This window comes from Phoenix dactylifera, chromosome 14 (genome assembly GCF_051530095.1).
Source record: "Phoenix dactylifera cultivar Ajwa chromosome 14, Ajwa_hap1_PhDact_Kaust_v1.1, whole genome shotgun sequence".
Lineage (NCBI taxonomy): Eukaryota > Viridiplantae > Streptophyta > Magnoliopsida > Arecales > Arecaceae > Phoenix > Phoenix dactylifera.
The window spans coordinates 25,257,602-25,277,754 of record NC_143203.1 but is presented as its reverse complement, the minus strand read 5'-3'; the positions used below and the strand labels follow the sequence as shown (position 1 = coordinate 25,277,754).

The following is a 20,153-nucleotide window of genomic DNA, read 5'->3' as shown; positions in this document are numbered from 1 at the left end:
CATGAAGATGTGACACAAAGAGGGGGCCAGCAAGCAATCAATGGTGTATGGGGTCACAAAGAATCAAGAATGGGAGTCATCAAGAAATACTCTAGTCAATTCGTTATCCATACAGGAGCCTTTGATGCATGTGATAACTTTTTATACGTTAATCCATGTCAAAGGGCAAACCCATCTTGCTTGGTTACTTAGATGGGGAATAGCTAATCTGCAACATTAGAATGGAGAAGTTTGAGGACCACTATTTGAAAATAACTATTGATTTGGACAAACATTAGAAGGTTCCAAGTGGAGAACAAGCAAACATTATTCATATGTGACATACAGCTAGGCCAAGTTAGAAAGTAGCGCCTAATTCATTGACCAAATCAGATTCTTTTAAGCCACCTCCGTTCACGCCTTAAAGACGTCCCTAGTGGCGTGGTCTCCCAAATCAACCACCCCCATTTCCGGAGTAAACTAATGTGTTGTTAATTAACTAAGGACAGGAATATCCTCTGGCCTAATAAGCCCAGCAAGAACAGTATTTTAACGGTACAAGAATTTGGTAGAAACAATTAAATTGATGTCCAAGAATACAATTCAAACCAAAAGAACTAAAGAGAGCTTGCTATTAATTGATGCCTAATTAGATACTGAAAAATTTTGTTGACCAAGGTGATTTCTAGTCATTTTGTTGGAGTTAGACCTACCAACATTATCCATATATGCACATGCGACAATCAATCAAGGCATTACCTTTTAGTACCCCCATTTCATCAATGATGTGAGGCACGGATACTAGTTTTATCTTCAATCTTTGTATCCAAATTTTCATATACTCTTCTGATATATGCATTTTGATCTATGATGGAACCCGAAGCCAATTACTTTGGAGATAGCATCACCTTGCTCCTTATGAAGTTGCACAAAATCCGTGTGCGATAACCTCAATGTAGTGGATAACATGTTTGTATTGGCACATGTGCATTTCATTCAAGCAATGTTGATTACTGGTGTCACACACCTATGTTCCATAAGAGCATCGATCATGATGCTACCAACCTTGTAGTAAGATATATCATACATATAATGCAAATAAGATATCCTCGTATAGAATTAACAACACCATCCTCATTCCTAAAGTATGAGATTTTGGTTCCATCAATGAGACTGACTAATTTTGGTAATGGACAGGCCTACCATGGAGTGGTGTGTGGGCCTTGCATGGAGAAGATTGAACTTATAAATGGTGCTTCAGGATATTCTTGCAGGTGAATGGGATATAGAGGACCAAATCACTAGTACATGGAGGAGGTTCAGGCGTGCTCTTACTCCGCCCTTCATGCGTTCGGACTTTGACCACCCAACCACAGCCTAATGCAACATATATGGTGCGTCCAAGAATATTCAAAGGCATTCTTATCGAAAAAAAAGAATAGTAAAAGGCTTGCCATGGGGTGGCTAGACAACTTTGCATGCTTATAAATACCCATGATAATGCAACGTTTCATTCCATCCTCTTTTTAAGTTCTCGCTCTTATTACTTTGTTGAACAATGGTTTCCATGCATGCGATGCTTTACTCCCTGGTGTTCTTCTTCTTTGCTGCATTAGCTTCAGCGCAGCTGTCGCCAACGTTCTACGGCACTTCATGCCCCGGAGCTCTATACACCATCCAAAACGCAGTCAGGGCTGCAGTGTTCAAAGAGCGCCGTATGGGAGCATCATTGCTCCGGCTCCATTTCCATGATTGCTTTGTTAATGCAAGTGCTAACAAAACCCACCCTTATACCATCTCTTGTACCACGATCAATTAGTTTAAGTTGCTGGCTCTTTTTCACTTCTTTTTTTAGGGTATGACTATCGAACGACATCTTGATAGCCAGTAGATTTTTTGTTTTTTCTTTTTCTTTTTTCAATCGAGTGAGAGCAAGATAACAATGAAATAGATAGATCTCTACCTTTTAGAGAAAGAAAGATCCCACAATAGCTAGCTATACACCCTAAACCATGCATGAGGGCCAACAGACACATAACTCGTGGATTGCACACCTTCTTCCTGAAGCTTTCTAGTTTCTAGTGTTACCGATTGGTCCAACATGAAATCTTTCATGTCGTCAGCACTTCTTTTTTATCGCCTTCCTTGTTGCATCTTGCGCTATAAAAATTGGGGAAAGGTTCATAAGGCTAGCGTTATTCTTCATGCATCTCTAAAGGGGAAGTTTTATCCTTCTATCTTTGCTTCGTAATACTTTTTTTATCCATATGTAAATGTAATGAAGTAACGATTACAAAAGCGATGTTGAAAGATACTGAGAAGTCAGTGATACGTGACTTTTTATCTTGCAACCACATGCTGGCTTGTATGTGGTGCACCACGGTAGCTAGCTAAATGAGAACGTAGGGTTATTCTTTTCCTTTGGTCATGCAGATTTATACACACGAAGACATTTACTATATTAAAATTTCAGAATAAAAGGCCATCTTCATATAATTCTGCGCCACCTCTATCCAAGTGGTCTTTGGTTACGCTCTCCTCATCTCAATCCTTTAACAACCAACCCATATATTGATCATCGTGTCATTAATTTAGTTGACGAAGCTGAAAATAGGACATCAATTCTAACTACTGTAAGCTCTGGTTTGCTGTGAGAATTACAGGGTTGCGATGGATCCATTCTGTTGGATGACACTCCGAGCTTCACCGGCGAGAAGACTGCAGGTCCCAACAATAACTCTGTTCGAGGTTTTGACGTGATCGACACAATCAAATCCCAGGTTGAGGCCACATGCAAGCAAGTCGTCTCATGTGCTGACATTCTTGCTGTGGCCGCCCGCGACTCCGTGGTTGCAGTAAGTGCTAATCAGCTCTTCTGAATCAAATACAGAAGATTTGAAGGCTTTATCTTTCTCTTCTCTACATCTCAGTCTGGTTGCCTTCAATTTAGTTATCAGTATTACATCAAATCTACATATGTGACTGAAGAAGAGAAGCTGATGGAATTTTTTCTTGGCAGTTGGGTGGGCCTTCATGGACCGTGCAGCTAGGAAGGAGGGATGCAACAACTGCAAGCTTCAGTGCCGCAAACAGCGATATCCCCAGCCCAACTTCGGATCTAAGTGTTCTGATATCAAACTTCTCCAAGAAGGGTCTCAGTACCATCGATATGGTAGCTCTCTCAGGTAATTTTTGCATGTCTCTTGCCACCTATTTGCTCCAAACCATCATCAACATTCAAATAAATTTCTTGGAGGTCTACTTGTCAGATTGCCTGCTGTGAGAGGCTACTGATGGTTGGTGGAATTGGGACATCTGGTCTGAGGAATTATATTTGCAGGTTGGATGTATAGGTTAAGGTGCCACTGACCTACAAATTAAATCCAGTCATGAGGTTTGAGTTGCAATCATTGATCTGACAGGCGATTATTTTTAAGACTTATTACAAGGTCACTTTTACCGGCATATTTGTCCATGCTAATTAAGATTTAGCAAAGTTATACTTGTGAGTATTGGTGATCCTATACATAATGATTACACAAGTTCACGTTTAGAAGTTAATTTGTTCACTTTGAATTATTAATAAAAGCCAGGTGACTGTTGCCTCCCTTATGTATCATTCAAAACAAAAAAAAAAAAAAAGAAAGTTTTAGAAGTTCATAAAACAACAACTGAGAAACACAAAATCACAAGTAAATTCATAAACAAAAAACAACGGGGGGACAGGTATCCCTTGATCATCTAGGATTCCTTTAATTTTGTCGATCACTTGAAGTGAGATGCTATACATGGAGTCAAGGAACCATTAAAGTCAGAAAGTTGGCATATTTGTTCAACAGCTTTGCTGGTTGTGAGAGGGTCAACAGGCGTGACCCGTTCTTATATTAATATCCAATTCTGAGCTCCAGGTTGCAGCAAAAGTAGCCACTCTTCTTCTTCTTCTTCCCCTGTATCTCACATCTGATTCTTGGCAGGGGCGCACACCATAGGGCAGGCCAGGTGCACCGTGTTCCGGACCCGAATCTACAACGAGACCAACATCGACGCTTCCTTGGCCACCTCCTTACAATCCAACTGCCCGAGCTCCGGTGGCGACGACAACCTCTCTCCTCTCGATGCCATCACTCCCACCACCTTTGACTGCTTCTACTACAGGGATCTGGTGAACAAGAAGGGCCTCCTCCACTCAGACCAACAGCTCTATAATGGTGGCTCAACCGATTCCCAAGTCGCCTCCTACGTTAATAACCTTGGCAAGTTTTATAGTGACTTTGCTGCTGCCATGGTGAAGATGGGGAACATTAGTCCTCTCACTGGTACCAGTGGGGAGATCAGGACAAACTGTAGGAAGACCAACTGAGATCGAAGTCTATCTTTAAGTATGTAACAACACCTAAGAGAAGGGTCAAGTCCCCCTTCGCTCGTTCTGTGTTTGTCCTTTAGGTCTTGTAACAGTTACGAAACTATAAGAAGAAATAAGGTTGGGTTGTTGGAAAATTTATTTTGTGCTGTTTGTCTTTCCTTGGCTAAGCCCAGGGAAGTGAGCAGCCTTGCACTCGGTCGGCCCGTAACGTGGTCCAGACCAAGGTAAGACTAGCCCACCACATATGAAACTAGTGGGTTGGGTGCGTTTACATGACCTAACGCTGTGCGTTGGTTTTAAACTTTCGGCTAGAAATTTTAGGCCTGACCTCGCTTGTAATTGTATCATCCACCCACAAAAGTTCGGTAAGCGTCTAAGATTGATTAAAGATGTTTTTTTTTGGGGGGTACCAATTAAAGAAGATTCTGATTATCTTTTAATTTAAGTAAATCTTCTACGTTAAATCACTATTTAACGAAAGGGATGCGGTTTAGATCATCTCATCAGTTTAGATTGGTTCATCACTATTCCAGTCCGGATCTTTTCCATTTCGTGTTCGAATTGAGAGTTTCTGGTCTGGTTCAGGTTATATCACCTGTCATCCATGATCCATGCATCATATGACCGATGTATCATACAATGGCAGGTGATTGGCCTGGATCAAGCTGTGCAAGTCCCACCCCTTCCATGATAAACAGATAGCAGGCGATTGAACTGAATTATTATCAGATATCGTCTCCCAGTAATATCTCCCTGTAGAAATACCGATGTCTCCTGAAGTTCGCATTCATACTGCTGTGCACAAGAGCCCATTGGTTTGAGCAACATAAGATCCTATCCTTTTTTTCTCGGTAACACATAGAATTCACTCACTCCGACAGAATGTTTATTAGATGCTCTTAAGTTCTCGAAGTGGGGCGAGGAGCCACGTGGCAAAAAATTCAGTAGCATGGAAGGGAATTAATCCTGAGCATATCACAAAGTGGGGATGCAGATACCTGGAACTGTTAAAATAATTGCCGCAGAATGTGACAGATCTGGTATCAGCAACACGAATACATGTTGCCTCTGTTCCATTAGATCGCTGAATTCTGTCCGGTTGTTCGTGAGTGAGTGACAGCACCTGATATCCGTCTGCATTTCTCCATTAAGACTTGGGATGGTTGCTAGCATTAAGATGCAACAGTATAAGCAAAAGAATCTCTTAAAGATACATCAACACATAATTTACAATAATATCAACTAAATTTATAAGTGGGTCTGCCAAATCCGACCGGTAAGTTATACAATTACTAGAGTACATCAAAGAAAAGAACAGTAGCATGTCTGTTTCAGACAATATGATCAAAATGTTGATGGTACATCAACCAAGTAAATACTAAGCTTGGTTCCTACAGAAAGATCATTTTCATGACACAACCATCATGATACCCTAATTGACTGAATAATTTAAGCCCTTCGACTTTTAGCTTGCCTCCATTAATAGATGTTGCGGAGGCACTGGAAGAGAGCTAAATCCATCAGCTTACATTTCACTCGGAATACCATCAGCTTACATCTCTTTACTTGGCAAGCAGGAATGATAACAGTTCGCTACAACAAATACATGCAGGATCACAATTTCTATACAGGCTATGCATATAAAGAATCAGCATGGCTGTTACGATTGTTGATACATCCAAATGATGGCAATTTTACACAGAAAAAAGGAAATTGCAGAAGCACCAATTGTAGTAATGGCTGTAACTGATGAAAAATTGGCTGAGAATGATTTCAAAAAATCAAAATTCATAATGACATACTCCAAGGGGATTCACAAGACTGACTGGGCAAATGTAATGACCCTTGTGGTCTGGTGCATGCACTTATGTCTGATGAATGTTGCAAATTGCAGCATTGATGCTTTTACAATCAAAGTCCATGATCTTCATCCAGTTCTCAAAGTCTCCAATCTCCTGCAACTCAAATAACCATTCATCTTGAACATACAAATAACTGGTAAAAGACCTAATATCTCTGTTCAATTTTCAGTTTCATTGAATGCTGAAAAAGTAAAGCAAAATGAAGTCTATTCAGCCCAACATTTGAACTGCATATAAGCACAGGCAATAATGTTTAGCTCCGACAAAATGTGGGAAGATGCTGAGAATTTTAATGAAGAGTTTGTCATTTTGTGATCTTATCAAATATATTATTTTTTGATAGCAATAATACATAAGTAGAATCCTATGATGCCAAACTGATTGTCAGTACAGTTACATGCAAATAACTAATACTACAAAGATGGGTAGGCCTACCAATGATTCCCTAAACTAGGATAGGCACGAGAAAAACATATTTTACCTAGTTATGTTCCCTATCCCTTTATTCTTAATAGAAAAACAGTTGATGATTCCATCCCATTTCATCTCACCAACAGTACTAGATAATAGAAAAGAAAGAAATGTATAACTCAAGGACTTGCTAATGTTCATTCACACTGGAAACATTGTGTAAATGGAAGCGATAAGGCTCACGGGAAAACAAAAGATGTAATAAGAAATACAAAGTAAAAATTAATTAGATATAGGATGCTATTAAATCATTACATGAACTGAAACAGGAAAACAGAAGAAAGAAGATTCTGCAACTTGGAAAACTTATGATGAAGAAACAGATAACTACAATTAGAAACATACTGGGTGAAAAAGGACAGCTAAATGCACAGAAAACCTTTTAGACAATAGTTTAATAAATCGCCTAAGTTTTTTTTTTGGGGGGGGGGCATCTGCAAGGAATAGACAAAGTAATCAGTGAGAGTCAAGAGGGCGAGAAAATAGCATGTAGAGTGCTCTTCTGCAGAAATAACCTATATTCACCAAATTTAATTTTTATGAGTATTGCTAGATGGAGAGGTCGAATGAACCCCAATATGCTGATATAAACTGCTTATATGGAAAATATACTACAGGTAGTACTATTGGGCAAACCTTTAAAATAGTATTCAATGCATGGGAAGCGGCCAGCCATTGATTTGTTTGCTTCTTATAGCGCATGACAGTACTAACTAATGCTCGTATTTCAAGTTCAATACGCTTCTCATTGATGAAGGATTCTTCAACTCCTCCATTGACTGTGTCAACCAGAAGTCCAGAAACATGTGTTGCAGATCTTAAAGCATCCCTCTTTGCTTTATCTGTGGGCACAAAAAGCAAACCACATTTCAGTAAGACTTACACTATTGCATCCTCATGCACTTATATAAGTTAGAGGATCTGTTAAGAGTTTCTAATAGATTTACTGATGAGAGAAGTCAGAGCTTTACCAGCAGCACCTTCTACAACATAACATTTTAGATTCATGACAGCATAAAGTGCATTGAAATGAATACTAGAAACCAGAACACATCAAGATCACTTTCAATTGATTGATCGTTTGTTATCTTTTGAGTAAATTGTCAGATATATACAAAAACCAACTTAGTCATTGATAATTTAAACAACAAGCAAAAAGTTTTTTACTGGTGAAATTTACTCCAAAGTCCAAATGATGATCATGAGCAATGGGTGTCGGTTCTCAATTTCGATGGCCCACAAAGCATTTTGTATTAATAGTACTACATCCCAACAGTGGAAGATATTTCTCTGAGCTATGGAGCCCAGTAAGATGGTCCAAGCCATGGTATATTATTAAATAAGGTACCATGTTAGAAAACTAAATGTAATGTAAGCCCCGAACCTAAAATAGAGAGAGAAAAAAAGTTTTGAACTATCAAATTTTTTTACCTCAATCCCAAGAAAAACAAGAAGGTCATCTAGATAATCAATTCAAAAAACAAAAAAACAAAAGACAAATTATATAGGTCTAAAGGTAACACTTAATGCATCTAGCCTGACCATGTAAACTAAATAATTAGGAATTCAAAATCCAGCCTAACAAGCTTTCACATTATTTATTTCCATACCTTCAAATTGCAATAAGATCAGAACTTTTGTCAAGGGAAAAACTTCCCGACAGACTATAAATTTTCACTAAGATTTTATAAACTAATGATCTTTAGCAGAAGATAATTCTTTTGAAAAACCAAGTAGATACATGGTTAATAAGTAAAAATCTCTAATATCTACTAACTAATAGGCATTTCTGGATATCTAAATACAACATGATGTTTGGAATGTAAATATCTACTGGTTGATGGATAACTTCATATTTACTCACATGCAATAATTTTTTATAGCAAAAGTATAGGTCCCAGCATGTGTATAAAAATCATATTCAATCTTTTGTCAAGCAAGTGTCGGTCACATGAACTTTTACTAAAGTGTGATATGCACTATGAGCTTGATTCTTTCTTGAGTCTTGACAAACTAATGCCCCTTTTTTTTTCTTTCTTGCTCGACATTGGTACCAGTTCTCAGAACTTATTAAAAGATTAAATGAGTATATAAACTAAACCTAGTCTCATAGTCTCTGTCCCTCACACAAAATTATTGACGGCCCCCTTTGCCTTACCCATCACATCAACCCTCTTCGCGTGTCTAAACATAGGCATCATACATGAAACTGGATCCAAATTTCCATGATTGCAATGCAATCCTAAACAGCTTTAGCCTCAGGCCCACAAATTTACTTGGTTGGATTTAGGATGAAATTAATCTCATGGGCTAGACTTGATGCTTTTAAGCATTGCTAGTCCTACCCATACATATTTCTAATATTTGCTCTTACTAGCTAGAATCTTTTACCCAGCGCAGTGCACCCACTTAGAATCTTCCTAGAATATCGACCTGCATCAGCTTCCTAGTGCTGAAAGTAAATTTAAAATATTCACTACACTGAAACTGCAACTGCTCCCAATTCTGGCGACTAAAATTTTGCTAGATTTATATCTGACTTGGATAAAAGTATGTGCCTGTTTAGGAACCAAAGAAGCCCTATCCACCAATTTCTAGCAGAAGTCGCACCATATCGAGCCATATAACAGCATCAAAAAATTGAAATAATAGTATTAATTTAATAAGTTAAACGTAGTATCTGATAACTACAATGTTTTCCTTCAATCAGATCGTTCCTCAATATAGATCTACCATATAAGAGACTTTTCAAGATCCCACAACCGAACAGCCAAAATCATATTCTTTATGATGGGTTCTACAACAACAATACATCCAAAACCCTAATTAGGGATCCTGATTTCCTTTTGCTACACCTCTGAGATTCAGGTTCCAGATTTCCCCTCATTAAGATTTCGTATTGGCTCGTATTTTCCCTCATTTTCTTCTTCAAATCAGAGCAGAAATCATACGTAAAAAGCCTAAAAGAAGCATACAAGAATAGGAACCTGGATCTAGATTAGGCAAGAATAAAATCATATTCGAGAAGGTGGAGATAGGGTTTTGGGAATCTGCGGAAGAGAAACCCTGGAACGGACCTGTTTGATCTCGGATCCGGATGGATCTCTGTTGGTGCTCCTGAACGATTCGCAGGAGCGACGATTCCAAACTCCCCACCTCTGCCTTCGTTCCCTCCATCACCATCCGTCGGCGTGAGAGGGAGAAGCGGCCCCAAGAAGAGCCCAGACGAAGAGTGAATTAGTTCGCTAAACAGAAAGATTAATGTAAATATTAAGTCTTTAAGGGGTTTGAAAGTAATAGTATGAGATGATGATGATGATGATGATGATGTATAGAAGAAGAAAAAAAAAGGTTCATGTCGGTTTTATGACATAAAAGTTCTATAAAATACAAATATAGTAGGCTGATTATTGTTTTTTTTTTTTTTTGAATCAACAAGTAATACAATAAATAAAAGGGTTTTTTTTGGATCTTGCTTTCAAAGAGAGAGTACAAAAATGAAATAGCCAAAAGTAAAAGGGCAATACATTCATCACCGATTCACAAAAATTATGAACTTAAAAATATAAGATTAGATATAAATCAAAAGGCAGATATAATTATTTTCGCATTTATAGCCATTATATCTAATTGCTAGAGCTGTTACATTTTATTACAGGAGAAAAGGAATTACAACCTTTTAATATCTTATTTTTCGTTTTTAGACTTTTAAGAAGTAATAGCATTTATAAGTTATATGGAATTATCTAAACTTTTTCTTGAGCCAAGAAACAAAAGATTGAAAACTTTTTGTTTTTTAAGCATATTCTTTTGATCTTGTTTGTTTCTCTACTTCTAAGAACAAAAAAGGAAAAGAATTCCAATTAAGCATGGGTGTCTATTTGAATAACCGGAAGGAATTTCTTCAATACATAGGACAATTAAGCCAATAATTTGGATTTCTAATGGAGTTTGGGTATGTTAATTAGTTTGGATTGAAACTTTTCCTCCCAATCTTGCTCATCTTATTAGAGCAGATGCAATGCAGTGATCTTTCATTCCTACCACCAAAAAAAAAAAAGCCAGAACTAACATAGGCTTGATTATGCCGATAAGTTGTGCACCAAATTTCAATCTAGCACAATGAGGAAAGAGAACAATTTTGCAAATAGTTTAGAAAGCAATAATTAATTTGTTTTTCTCTTAAAAGAAAAGGATAGGAATCCATCCACACCAAACATATCTAAGTCTAGATGTTAACTTTGTAAAGTAAGCCATGAGCTTACAAGCTCTAGAGAGACAAAAAGAGACCATTTTTTTGAAATGGCGACAGCCAGCGCTTGACGTGGATGTAGATCAATAGACTGAACCATATAAATATTATATGTTTTTAGACACAACAAATCTAAAGTTAGAAAAGTTGGAGGCCGCCCGCAGCTAATGAATGTGGACTGAATCATTAGCCTTTTATTAATGCTACCTTTAAGGGGGAAATAGTACTTAAAAATGGCTTCTAATTTACGTCAAGTGATGTACCGCGTGCTTGGATAGAGAATCATAGCATTGCATTTGAAGCGGAACTGCCCATCAGCCTCATCCCTCCGCTTTGATTAAGATGCAAGCAAATGAGAAGGAGAGATCAAATTTTGCCTCTCCTTCTTCTTAGCAGTGCAATAATGTGGTCAGTTGTGAAGTCGATATTGACTGAAAAGGACTTTCCAAGATCAGATGCGAGGAGTTTGGTGGGATAAGATATGATCGACCCCAGTTGGATTGCATGGGGCGATGAACGTAAACAATCTATTTGATTGCAGTTAGTTCAAAGTTACAAGTTGGCCTCATGAAATGGCAAGGTGATGGCAACCTCCCAATCAAGGAGTTTCTTGGAGCATGTGGAACCACTTCTAGCAGGAATGCCAGGTGTTTTAGCTGGGGATTTTTTTAATTAATTAATTCTTTTGTTGAACCTACGAGGAAGACTAGGTGAATGCTAGGTTCATTAGCTTTTCCGGCATGTAGAGTACTAGTCCATGCATGTATCTAATGCAAAAAAGTTCACATTGCTTATGATGGTAATAGATAAAAGGATGAAAATATACAAAAATAATCGTAAGGTATATACTGAAAATCTTACGTGATTTTAGAGATTCCATAACTATCTCATAAATATGCTTCGGTGATTCTTTAATGAAAAATATACGATAACAGATTTTGCTTTGACGATCTCTTGAATATTTGGTTGTATGATTTTTGAGGTTTCTTGAAGATTTATATGGTCAACAAGAGTAGAACTATTCCTGCATAGCCTTTACTATGAAAATGGTTGTGTAGTAAATATATATGAATCTGCATCTTTTACGTACTTTTAGTAAAAATTCTCTGTTTCTGCATCCTAGTTTGGCCAGAGAACTTGAGGCCATTATTTTTTTTTTCCTGAATATGCTAACTGAAATCGAAATCTTTTTCAAGAAAATAAAAGAAGAATAAGTTCACTATATCGCTTTCATACTCTGGTAGAAATTTGATTGACTCCATAGCTAACGTACACATGCCCTAATGAATTGTTGGCCTCTTACTCATTACTTTTAGGAAAATTTTGTCTTAAAAGAACCGAACAAATCCTGTCCTTGGCCTGCCATGTTCACGGTTGGTGGAAAATTGACACAAACTCATGATCCATATGAAAGATTTTGATGACTGCCATGTTTTTTGATGATTACCATGTCGGTTTCCATCTTGGAAGACAGGTTGTTCATAAGATTATGAGGGTTACATCTCACCAAGCATCAGGTCTCTCTGTGCAGCCAAACTAGGCATCAAATAACTTGTAAATATGCCTTCAGAAACTTCCATGGAAGATAATGCAATGGCTTTCAGTGAGAGCACAAAACAGGGACAGATGAACGACTTACTTGGATACATCATACATCAATAGGACTCGTGAACTTTTTTTCTGTAGAAAACGATAAGACTAGTGAACATTAATTGAACAATGGGCACACTGGAAGGTGTGATTAAATTACAAGGATATGTCCGTTTGTGTAAAATTAAACTGGTGAATTTCCTGCAAAAAGTTGTTTTGGTCAGCGTAAAAAAAGCCCCTATTAGCGAATGTTAGGATGTAAGCTGTCCACCAAGAAGTTCCAGGTTGTGAAAAGAAAGGTGTCCTTTTCTCCTTTCTAGCAGGGCACTGGGAAGAGCCAAATCCATGTCATCAGAATTGATGTCTCAACAAACAACAGCACAATCTGATTTCCACTTCACTCTTTTACTTCTTAGGCAACACTTTGTTGCTACATGGAGTTAAATTAGTTCCAGAGAGCTCAGGAAAACCCATTGTTCCAATATTACTCCAAACAGCTAGCCATGTTTTGCAGAAGACTACTATTTACTCACCATTGCTGTCTACTTTTCTCGAGAGAAAGAGCCTATTTACTCTGTTTCGCAGAAGACTCTCCATACTTACAAAAGCTGGAAATAGTTAAGCTCCAAAAAGTAGGTGATATGGACCAAAACGTGTCGACAACTTTTATCTTCACTTCTGCACGCAAGCCCGCCTTCGTGTTTGTATTGATGTTTGTTGTTCTCTAGTCCCTAATCCTCTGCCTTGTTTTGATGTTTATTTCTCTTTTACTTTTCTATTTTCTGAATAAAATCTGGGGGAAGTGTTTTACTTCCTCCAATGCACATCAAAAAAAAAAAGAAGAGCTAGCCATGTTGATTTTTCTAAGGTCAAGTAACAAAAATTACTTAATTTTGGCCACGCCGGGACTAATCTGGATCAGGTTTATGTTATGTTTGGATTGAGCTTAATCTTAACAGACCTTCTTTGTCTTTTTAGCCAACACACCACATAGCTAGAGAGAGCTCTTGAATTTGAACATAGATGGTGGCATTCTTGTTGTATTTCTCAAAGAAAAACAGAAGAAATCTACCGTCAGAATTGGTGGAAAAGTGCGAAGATTTAAGGAAAATGAAAACGAAGGGATCTTGCAGGTCATTGATGTTGTAATATCAAAAGGTTAGAAACTTTGAATTCACTTAAATTTTTAAGTTCTATTATTTTGAGAAGTTCGAGAATATAGTAGCAACAGCCTCCATCAATTACTCCAGCTTCTTTCCTTTCGCTGCTTAGCGGTTTCTAGACAAAGGAAATACTTCGTAGATGGAATGATTAGACATCCAAGGAGTGATTGAATTCCTCACGTCTTCACATGGCTGCGCTAATTCAGGCAACCACTCTTCCTTTGACGTCAACTTACAGCGACTGACCTGCATTCCAATGTGTTGCTTTTATATGATCCTCAAAAGCCGCCTTTCTTTGTTCAAGTCAATGGAGAAGTTGTAGAACTGTAGCACAACATCAAATTGTACCCAGTCTAAATCAATTCTTACAAGACATATGAAGTTATAAATAACTCAACTAGCTTTGAACAAATCGAACAAAGAAAAATTCAATTGAAGAGAGCTGATTTCTAAGATGATGAGCACTTACAGGATTTATATATATCTTTTATGTTCAGGAGTCTCCAATGTCGAAAAGTTCTAGGTTCATCTAGTTGCGTATTAACTTATCCAATAGAAAATAGCTAACTGGTTCGATCACGAGTATATGGTCGCCAGCTATTATGTTTACGGACTCTTTTGGCCATTGGCCAGTACTTTGTCCAACTCTCGCAGACAAATCGGAAGGTCGTGTATTTGGCTTCTTAAAGCCTTTGACTGATAATAATTAAGCGACATAAGCTTGAAAAAACCGAATTGCTTAGCGTGAACAACGTTCTGTCCCTCTCAGAAGTTCAGATCTGACCTTCTCGTGCAATCTTTTAATGCACGCAAACAGAGGTGACTAATTGTTTATTTTCCCTTTCGACTTTCTCTACTGAAAACATATTATACCAACTAGGATGCTTCCACGAGACAAATTTAGCAGAGATGGATATCTACTACCAAAGAAGATTGCCTACTTTCACAGTATATTGTGTACTGTATAGAAGTTTCTGATGTAATCCACACACACACACACACACACACACAGAGAGAGAGAGAGAGAGAGCGAGAGCGAGAGAGAGAGAGAGAGAGAGAGAGAGAGAGAGAGAGAGCGAGAGAGAGAGAGAGAGTACAAAAAGAGATTAGACGGGTCAATTGAGTAGTTTTTAAGTTGTTTTTGCCACATGATTTCCAAAGGCAAAGAAGGACAAAGCTGTTCCCAAGGGGAATGCTAAAATAGCCGGACCAGCCTGAAAAACTGAAAGGGAAATAGGCAATCTCACCTAAATTTTCTGCTTACAAGAGGGTGAGTCTGCCACTAATGTGCATGGCCATGACAAATAATCATGGTTATTTAGATGCTTGCCCTGTTTCTTCTGAGTTGTTTCTCAGAGTTGTGTGTAAGCATTTTTGCGTGGCACCACTGTATCCTTTTTTTTCATATCTCTTTTTTTGTCCACCTTACAAAAAATTATTTAATAAAGATCCATGTGGGCATGTGTTTAACTCTACATCGATTATTGGTCGAAAAAATTTCGATACTTATATAGAATTAAGAAATCTGAATTATATTTTCTGACTTGCATTTTTAGATGAGATGATGTGCTGCAACAAGTGGTATCAGAATAGATTTGACCCATGATTTGCATGAACTAGGAGATATTTCTGCGAGTCATTGGTCAACAGTAGGCTTTCCTTATCTGAATTGAAATCCTTCTCTCCTTAATTTGGTCCCCTGCTCTTATCCAGGCAACTGACTACGACACTAGTAAATCTCGCTGGTCTTCCAATACTTTTTTCGGCCACCCTTCCGAAGAGAGCGCTGCACCACGAGAAAAACAAATGGGCTCGTGACGAGCCGACGTTGATTTTGACAAATCAAAAAGCCTCGGTGCAGTTGATGACCCTTTCAGAGCTAAGCCAGCCCCCATGGCCCCATTGCCCTGTTCTGCGCCGATCCAGTTAATGCACTCATGTTTTCCCCTACAATTCCATCCAAAAGTCCAAGGAATTAGGTAAGCACCTTCGGCTACGAAGTTACCAAGATCAAATCAAGCCCCACCCTCGCACTTCTATATAATAGGCCTATTATTTCGCATGGCCTCCTCAAGCCACACTCTCTCCTCTGCTCCTTCTCTCTCTACCATCGAGAGAAAAAATGGCTCTCTCCTCCATGACCTTTGCTCCTCTAGCACTTCTTCTACTCCTCCTTGGGAGCACCTCGGCGAATCTCTCTCCTAACTTCTATGCGTCGTCATGCCCCAAACTCTTTCCCACCGTGAAACATGTGGTGCAGTCTGCGATCGCGAAGGAGAAGCGCATGGGCGCCTCTCTGCTTCGCCTCCTCTTCCATGACTGCTTTGTCCAAGTAGTCAACCTTTTCTCATATTACTTGGCTTGCTTGCATTTTGGTTTCCAATGGCTTCTCTCCTGCAACTTTTTACGAGCAAACTCTCATTTTAACTCAATACCTAGCGTCCGACATGCGTGTTGCATCTGCTGCAGGGCTGCGATGCGTCGTTGCTGTTGGATGACACATCCAGTTTCAGGGGGGAGAAGACTGCAGCACCCAACAACAACTCCGTGAGGGGATTCGATGTCATAGACAAGATAAAGGCCGCGGTTGAGGAGGTGTGCCCGGGTGTCGTGTCGTGTGCCGACATCGTGGTCATCACATCCAGAGATTCGGTGGTCATTGTGAGTATGAATCATGGGTCGGCCGCTATTCTTAAGAAAGGTCTCGCTCATCGAAATAGCCTTTGGATTGACTGAAAGAACTTGTTCTGCAGCTTGGAGGGCCATACTGGGAGGTGACGTTGGGGAGGAGGGATTCAAAGACAGCCAGCTTCTCCCTAGCTAACAACAACATTCCTCCTCCTACCTCGAGCCTTAGCAATCTCATCTCTAAATTTGCAGCTGTGGGTCTCTCTAAAAAGGACATGGTAGCCCTCTCTGGTATGATAACCAAGTCATCTATATATATATATATACACACACATATATCCATGCTACATGATTTTAATCAAATTCATGACTCTGATATGTTAAGTTGATGAGGGATTAGACTTGTTACTACCTATTCTTCAATAGCTGGCCAAAGAACAACCGTCTCTCTCCCAGTTGCATGTCCCCCTCCAATCAAGGACAGTGTGTGGGGAAAGCACCTTGACTTAGTAAACTCCAAAATATACGTCACCTACGTTACTCTTCCAATTAGTTACCAGAGTATGACAATGGCGGCTTCTTGCCATTTAAAGCTATTTTGTTGCCACTAAGATGGCAGCATGGTTGGAACAGGACTAAGATTCCATGAAAATGACCTAGATTCGAAATGCACGGGCGTCGATTAAATGTCAGGACCGGATGCCTTCTGTCGATTTACTCAGTGGAGTCGCTATCTGGTTCGCTTGTACCGAGGTGGTGCTGGGTCGACGTACTCACACGTGGGGCAACCCACGGGTCGGAAAGAACACGCAAAAACTTGCGACCTACATCAAATATTCTCTGATGAAAGGAAGACCTAGTGAAAGCTGCTACGCGGGTCGGTTCGTCCCCCCTATTCTTTTACCAAAATAATAATCATAAAAAATAAAAAACAATTTTGTTACCCCAAAAGCTCCTCCATGCAGGAAGTGCCAATTGGCATACTCTAGACCATGTCAAATACTGAATCTCATCCTCGAAGTAATTATTATAAGCAACCGTGTGCGGGTTCCATGCTTGCATGTCACCCGTGACCTGGTAATATTGATGTGCGACATCAAAGCTGCCCGCCAGCTTTCAATGTACACATGTTCCACGTTAGAGTCAACATCAGAAGGTAGAACATCAATTCAAATGGATAGTAGCATGGTGTTGCCATCCAGGTCGTAACCCTGATCCCTTTGTGACACAGTATACATGGTGTTGCCATCCAGGTCGTAACCCTGATCCCTTTGTGACACAGTATAGAAGTATACTAGTGGTCCTGCATTTTGCCGTGGAGGAGATAAGCCTTACAGCAGCCAAATTAACTTAGTTAATTGGGAGATTGTTAAAATAATACAATACTTAATGACCATGTACATCTAAATAATCCTAAGTATATTTTCTCATAGGTGCCCACACCATTGGCAAAGCACGGTGCATCAACTTTAGAAGCCGCATATACAACGAAACCGACATCAATGGTTCCTTCGCCAAGAAGAGGCAGAAAAAATGCCCGAGAACCGCCGGCTCAGGGGACAACAACTTGGCACCCCTGGATGTCCAGACTCAAAATTACTTCGACAACGATTACTACGAGAATCTCATCAACGAGAAGGGCCTCCTCCACTCCGACCAAGTGCTGTTCAATGGCGGATCCACTGACTCCCAAGTTAAGACTTATACCACAAGCCCTGGCACGTTCTACCGTGACTTTGTCACTGGCATGATCAACATGGCAGCCATTAACCCCCTCACGGGCTCAAAGGGTGAGATTAGGAAGAATTGCAGGAAGATCAATTAAGGGGACAGCGGCACCTCGAGGCTTGGTTGTACCACCTTTCTTAGAAAACGATCACAAGAAAGGTGTTAAAGTTACGAGATTACTGCTTTATGTCTTTGTGTTTACTTTCGCCTGTCGTGTACCAAGAGCTTCACTTTTTTGTTCAGATGTGTATTAAGAACATTGATTATTGAAGCATATGATATTTATTATTGAGTTACCAAGATTAATCATTTGAATGGATCGATAAGCTTTGTGCCTAAATACACTGTTATGATAACCATAGGTGCACTAAAGTTGATGTTGGATTGGAATCTACTTCCTTGAAGGAGTATTGAACAATGCACATGAATTGCTAGGATGCCGAGGGGTCGAATGGTCCCACCAGTTTGGTGAGCTTTCAAAGCAATGACATGGGGCGTGGGTCGTCTACAGCCTCCTGGAAAATGACATGATGGACCTCTAAGTCTATAATCATAGTTAGGAGTACGTGATATTAATAACGACAAAAAGGTTAGAATCAATAACGAGTAACTTATTGATGAAACTATTCAGAGTAGAAGATGACATGATGATGGCACCAAGTTTTCTTTTTTCCTTAATTACTACTTTTCTCTTTTAATTTTTTGCAGATTGGCTTATGACGAAGTTTCTGGTTTCTAAGATCAATCTATACCAACAAATATTAATAACAACTGGTCCGACCAGCTTCAGCCAGTTTTTGGACATCTTTTGAATACAAAGTCATTCAATACTTACCGTCACATAATCTCAAGAAAGATAACTAGAACTTGGCTTGTTTGGAGTGCACACGCGTTTAAGAAACCATGTGACCGATCATTAGACAAGGTCAAAACAAATGAGTTTCATGCCACGCACGTACACACAAACACACAACTACACATCTATGTATACATACGTACATTTGTATGTACGTACTTGAACGATACACAGTAGTCTGACTAGTGTTTTGCTAGTCTCCTACCAAACAGCGGCTATTTTAGCCCATGCTTGTGGCTAGCTCCTTTGTTAGCACTGTCAGAACAAGCGGAATAGCTTCTTAACATGTTCCCTGATTGACTTTTGTAATAGATTAGCATCCTTTGTTTGACTAGTCTAGCTTTAATTACATTTCTTGGAGTAAAAAAGTGGCTTTTGTAATGGTCCTTGTTAGACGTTGTAAAGATCAAATAACAGGCAAGCCTCTCTAGATCAAGCCTCTCTTATAAGAAACCCAACAAAGAAAAAAAAAGAAGAAAAGTCCATAAGCCTAGAGCTCAATGATACACCCTCTTGCCTTATAAGCGAGAAGTCGAGGGCTTGAAACTTGAGAAATCCTAATATAAGGCTTCGGCTTGCCCTGGTACGTGTGAAGGGTGGGATCGCTGGGATGGGTAGAGATGGATGGGCTCGTCCACTCTTTGACATGGACTCCAACCAGGCTTGTGCCCAATAGTGAGATCTCAAACATCAAAACCAAAACGAACGAAATAGGGTTATTGTTCGAAGGCCCAATCCAGCCCAGGACTACGTTAATGTAATTAGCCCAAATTGAATGTGAATGCAAGGCCCATAACGTTATGAAACTTGGGCCGCCAATGCACTAAACTCTTGAAGATCTAAACTTCAACTACGATGGCACAATGAAAGGCCGGGGGGGCAAGGTGATAAGACGAGAAAATCATTGAAAAATTCATGAAGTACGTGAAAAGCGAAAAAGATGGCCTTAAATTATAATCTATCAAAAGAAGGCATCGTTGGAGCGTTAACAAGCTAATCGAGCAGCACAAAGTGGCGCAACTTCTACTCAATATGAAGTTAGAACATAGCTTTAGAAGGGGTCATTAAGGAAATTAAAGCAATCCAAATGAAATTTATTTACTGTGTCTAGAAAAACACACAAAATTCTAATTCTCATGATACAAAGAAATTTTCGCACCCATAACTTACTGCTTGCACCATATATTTGCAACTGACCTCGATCCTATCTTCTTCAAATTCTAACCACAAGTCGGTGGCACGTGCGAAAATCTCCTCGTGC

The 20,153-nt window shown here is 39.2% G+C and overlaps 3 protein-coding genes across 4 annotated transcripts; 2 read left to right on the top strand and 1 right to left on the bottom strand.

The window, feature by feature from the left end:
- The first annotated feature begins 1,500 nt into the window (after nt 1–1,500).
- LOC103708927 (cationic peroxidase 1-like) lies at nt 1,501–4,476 on the top strand. Its single transcript, XM_017843270.5, has 4 exons — nt 1,501–1,744; nt 2,643–2,834; nt 2,999–3,164; nt 3,954–4,476. The coding sequence occupies exons 1-4, from the start codon at nt 1,538–1,540 to the stop codon at nt 4,337–4,339; spliced, it is 951 nt and encodes a 316-aa protein (XP_017698759.2). The 5' UTR covers nt 1,501–1,537; the 3' UTR covers nt 4,340–4,476.
- A 1,092-nt stretch (nt 4,477–5,568) lies between these two features.
- Nucleotides 5,569–10,025, bottom strand: BLOS1 (GCN5L1 family protein). 2 transcript variants are annotated; one of them, XR_003386028.3, is made up of 4 exons: nt 9,753–10,025; nt 7,312–7,517; nt 6,145–6,297; nt 5,569–5,935 (listed from the first exon to the last, which is right to left on the bottom strand). XR_003386028.3 is itself a non-coding variant. In XM_017843280.4 (3 exons), exons 1-3 carry the CDS (start codon nt 9,856–9,858, stop codon nt 6,208–6,210), a joined length of 402 nt encoding a protein of 133 aa, XP_017698769.1. In that variant the 5' UTR covers nt 9,859–10,025; the 3' UTR covers nt 5,569–6,207. The 2 variants fall into 2 exon arrangements, 1 of the variants encoding a protein (XP_017698769.1); XM_017843280.4 differs by having other exon boundaries at nt 5,569–6,297.
- A 5,727-nt stretch (nt 10,026–15,752) lies between these two features.
- Nucleotides 15,753–18,332, top strand: LOC108511375 (peroxidase 4-like). The gene is made up of 4 exons (XM_017843279.4): nt 15,753–16,012; nt 16,150–16,341; nt 16,434–16,599; nt 17,742–18,332. The coding sequence occupies exons 1-4, from the start codon at nt 15,803–15,805 to the stop codon at nt 18,131–18,133; spliced, it is 960 nt and encodes a 319-aa protein (XP_017698768.2). The 5' UTR covers nt 15,753–15,802; the 3' UTR covers nt 18,134–18,332.
- Nucleotides 18,333–20,153: the final 1,821 nt, after the last annotated feature.